The 4,696-nt window shown below is 39.2% G+C and overlaps 1 protein-coding gene across 1 annotated transcript; it reads right to left on the reverse strand.

Moving 5' to 3' along the window:
- Positions 1–324: 324 nt before the first annotated feature.
- On the reverse strand, positions 325–3,732 carry Neurod6 (neuronal differentiation 6). Its single transcript, XM_008827529.2, has 2 exons — positions 3,402–3,732; positions 325–2,148 (listed from the first exon to the last, which is right to left on the reverse strand). The coding sequence occupies exon 2, from the start codon at positions 2,125–2,127 to the stop codon at positions 1,114–1,116; it is 1,014 nt and encodes a 337-aa protein (XP_008825751.1). The 5' UTR covers positions 2,128–2,148; positions 3,402–3,732; the 3' UTR covers positions 325–1,113.
- Between the last annotated feature and the right edge of the window lie 964 nt (positions 3,733–4,696).

Here is a 4,696-nt window from a genome sequence, read left to right on the forward strand (position 1 = left end):
AAACTCTCCCATTTTTAACACCCGCTCTGGGGGCTGCTGGAAATTTGCCACCGAGTTTAGGCTGGAGTTGAAGGTTAGCAAGATTTATCATTCTTTCCCCAGGATGGTTAACCCTCTGGGGCGCCTTTTCTTTCATTTAAGATACTTTAAAAAGAAAATTTGTATAAGCGCTTTGGCCATTGAAAGAAAATTTTTTTTTGTTTGAGCCCTAATCATTTAATACAGAAATATTTCTGCATGGGGTGGAGGGAGCATCGGAGACAGAATGCTGTTGTGTGCCAGGAAATAAAAAGTATCATGCAAAAATACCACGGCTAATAGATGTCCTTTGTAAGTGGAAGTATCTATATTTAATTGCTTTTAAACGGTAGGGTGGAAAACACAATTATTCACTGTGATAACAAACCTGTACAGATAAATCCTGAACAATACAAAGCAAGTACTAATTTTTTTTTCTTCATGAGTGAAATAATTGTTCTCAAATTATGATATCGGTAACTTATCCAAGTATCCTGTTCTCCCCTCTGCAAATATTTGAAGAGGAATAGTTGTTACCAGTTGAATACATTTAGTTTCATCCTTAATATAACAGAAAATTGCATAGCTTTTAATATTGTTGTACATCCTCAAATGCATCTTTTAATATGATTTGCTCTTCATATTTAAAAAATTCAGTTTTCAGAGATACATATATGATGCCTAGTAATTATAAACACATTATTTTACTCATTTGATTTTCATAACATGCATTTTGATAATTACTGTATAACCAAAATAGACATCAAGTTAGGCTGTGTGCGTGTCTTTATTCAACAACATATTTTTAGACACCTTGTCCAAACAAATTAAGTGAATTTAAAAGAAAATAAAACAAGAAAAAAAAATCCTGCAATAGAAAGAGAATCACAGTGCTTTACAGACAAAAGGAAAAGGAGTTCTCATATGAAAAGAGATTTATTATTACATAGAAAATCTTCACAATAGTTGAAACACACTTCGAAAACTAGTAAACACCTTAGATAGAGTCGGGCCAATTACTCAGCCCACCAGCATCTGCCTTCTCTTAATTAGATGGGGGAGGTGAATGACCACTGTTTATTTTCATTTTCCTCATTAATTATGAAAAACTGCATTTAATTCATCTTGCATAGTGAGAGATTGGCTGCGCAGATGTAAGTCGTAAGGGAAGTGGCTGTCAGTGGGCAGCCTGAACATGGCACCCTGCCCAAGGGGACCCCTGGGTGGCACTGCACAGTAATGCATGCCATAATTGTAATTTTTGCCATAGTCCAAGGTTTCTTCTTGCTTCAGGGAAAATATCCCATTATAGTTAATTGGGGGAGGACTTAAGGGCCCTTCAAACTGAGGGCTGGCACACTCAGGGGAAGCACTTTCATAGAAGGATTCATATGTACTGCAATAACTGTAAGGTTTCATGGACTTGGAATTATCAAGAGTCCCATGCCCTGGGGGAGTGGCCATCTCAGGGCTGTGGTAGGGTGGGTAGAAGGTGGAGTAGGGTGACCTTGCATGGTGTGCAGCCTCCCCACCCTGACCCATCAGGAAACTCCTGGCGTTGAGCTGTAAGCAGCCGGCCACCAAGTTTGTAGTTGGCTGGGAAAGACCTTTGCATAAGTTTTGGACGAACGTGAGCAGATCTGGTCTCTTGCCAATCCTCAGAATTTCAGAAAGTGCCCAGATGTAGTTTTTGGCCAATCGTAAAGTTTCTATTTTGGACAGTTTTTGGGTTTTAGAGTAACAGGGGACCACTTTTCGCAAATTGTCCAGAGCGTCATTGAGGCCGTGCATCCTGTTCCTCTCGCGCGCGTTTGCTTCTTGTCTCCTGAACTTGACCCTTTCCAATCGCAGCTTGGTGGTCTTTTTTTTCCTAAGACCCCTCCTTCTGGGCAAGCCATTTTCATCCTCCTCTTCTCTGTCCTCCTCCTCCTCTTCTTTCTCCGTTTCTTCTCCAGGGGCCCTTTTAATGCTCTTTCCTCGAAGGACAACTTGTTTGGAAAAGCTTTCTGGTTTCTTTATTTGCTTCTGGTCCTCGCATTGTCTAGCAAACTTTCTGCACATCTGAGATTCTGGCATTATAACAGACTCGTCAAATGGTAGTGTTAGCATGGTTCTTTAATCTTAAATTACCTGAAAAAATGCCAGCAAATATTTAAAGTGTTTTCATTTTTAAAGTTTTAAATGTTTTACTTCAAACATATTTGATGACTCAATCATGAGTCACCAGAAAAAGACCGATTCCAGGACTAATATTTCTCATTAAGTAAAAATCTTGAGTTTGTATAGATTAATAATTGTAAAAACATTGATCCAGGCAGTAGAATTAATTTATTCAGATTATCAAAAGAGATAAAACTAGAAATACTTATTACTAAACTATCACACTCGCCATTTCTCTCAGGTTTTAAACTGAATTCTGAACACATAAAAAGTGGAGTTCAAGGAAATATAAATATGATAGAACAATGCAAACTTTCATTAATTCTAATTTTCCTGAAAATATAATAGGAGAGACAGCAGTTTTTAAAATGAAAAGTGCTCTCTCTCCCTTAGCTGATGAATGTGTGGGGTTTGCTAGAAAAAAAAAATCTAACTTGATTTTCCATTTTCCTGCAACTGTGAATTTACATAAGTAACTGTTAGGATATAGAAATTTAAAGAAAAGATTAAACAGATCAATTTGAAAATTGATGTCTTTTTGATCAGTAAAGAATTTTATAAAAGAGCAACATTTCTCCAGCCTGTTAAAGGAGAGGGGTCTAGGCTAATTTGAATAAAAATACTATAAAAAAATATCACCGGCAATTTAAAAAAAATTAAGCAAATGTCAAGACTGCTTTAACGTTGAAGACTCTCCCCAATGTAATTGTCTGTTTACTGCTGTTCAGCTCGTAGTGTTTTGTTCTACGAGCCACAGAAGTCTCCCTCTAGCTAATATCGGACAGGAACGGTCCAAGGATTCTGCCTGCAATTGTGCACGTGTGTTCAGAATCCCAAATGAAAGGGGAGAAGAATTTGTGCTTCAAATGCATTTTTGGTTTTTGTTGGGTGAAGCAGCAAGTATTCTCATCTACAGTCTTTAACCAGATAGGCATATTAAAGGAGAGACTTTTCAATTTAACAGTCTCCAGCCTCCCTCAAAGCGCGCACGCACACACACACACACACACACACACACACACACACACAGAGTAATAGCCACATACTTACAATGTTACATATAGCAGTGAAAGTCTATGATAATTACATCATAAGAATGAAATATGATAAGAAGTTATAGATGGCAAAGAACATACAAATACTCTAAGACAGTGACACTGTATCTTTAAATACTTGCATGCAAAGCCAGCATCAATTGAAGTATATCTTTATTTATATATTACCTTAGGATTTAATTTCATTCAATAATCAGTTTTCATTTTGGATCTTCCAAATCTTTTCAGGCTGAGTGTCGCATCGTCTCCTGGAGCCTCTAGATCTGTGTATATCTGCACTATCTCATTGATCTCTAAAAAGTGACATTGATGCCAACTGCCAGATCTGGTACCCATGCCATCTGCTAGTGACGTCACAGGGCAGAGAGAGCCATGTGATCCTCTCTTGGGACCTTCATTCTGCACTGATCATCTGGCATCCCTGTAAGTGGGTACCAGCATTCATGCATCAACACAGGAGGTTAGACTGATAGGGGAAAAAATCTGCACCAGCCTTTCACATACAGTAGATGCGTCTCTCCTCGTGCTGCTCGGGTCTCACTGGCAGTCTGTAGAAAGAGCTGTGTTGGTGATCTGTCTCGCCCTGCCAATGGTGCAACTGTTAGGCAGTCGTTAATATTCCATTCATTTGCAAGGTGGGCTTTTGTGCGAACAAGAGAGGTTTTTGTTGTTAGTGGGAATGTTGTTTTGTAAAGATCACCAGCTCCTCCTGGTGCACCTGGGTACCAGGGATGGGGAGAGCCATGCACAGGAGCTAGAAGCTGGTCTTGGATGCCTAAGGAAAGTAAGATTACTGTTGGCAAACAGGGGTCATTGGAGGGCTCCTTATTTCCCTGTTTTGTTTTTTTGTGTGGGAGTGTGTCTGTGTATTCTCCTATTCATGTGAGACTTCTGTGCCTCTTAGGAATTCAGAATAAAAGATCAGTTTCTCCATCTGGAGGCTGCGAAAAACATCTTCAAATGCTCTCCTACACTTACGACTCTTCACAAGTTTTCGGAGACATATACAAACAGACAGACAGACAGATACCTATGCAGACAGACAAAATGCACAGACACAGAGAGTCCGCTGTCAGATTTGATGATGCATACTGGTGCCCACCGCTGAGTCACTAACTTCATTCATTCACTCTCCCTTCTCACACAACATTAACCTGCTTGTTCCTTCTCATTTGTGACACAACAAAGAAAAAATCATCTCTTAGGTTTGTGATTTTTCTCTCCATGACATGCGGCTGGATATTTTAATCAAATATTGGCTTTCTTATTTTTTGGAGCTTTCAAATTTTTTTGTCTTCTAAACATCTCCTCCTCCAATTTCTACTCCCCTAGACCCACGTCAACTGAAATATTTTACTGTTTTAACGTCAGTGTCCAGCTGTTTTTCCTCGCAGGTACACTTCCTACTTTCCCTCACTCCCCCTTTCTGGTACCTTTCTAACGAAGCAGGACAGAAACAGCTA

This window comes from Nannospalax galili, unplaced genomic scaffold (assembly GCF_000622305.1).
Source record: "Nannospalax galili isolate Female #2095 unplaced genomic scaffold, S.galili_v1.0 scaffold132, whole genome shotgun sequence".
Classification (NCBI taxonomy): domain Eukaryota; kingdom Metazoa; phylum Chordata; class Mammalia; order Rodentia; family Spalacidae; genus Nannospalax; species Nannospalax galili.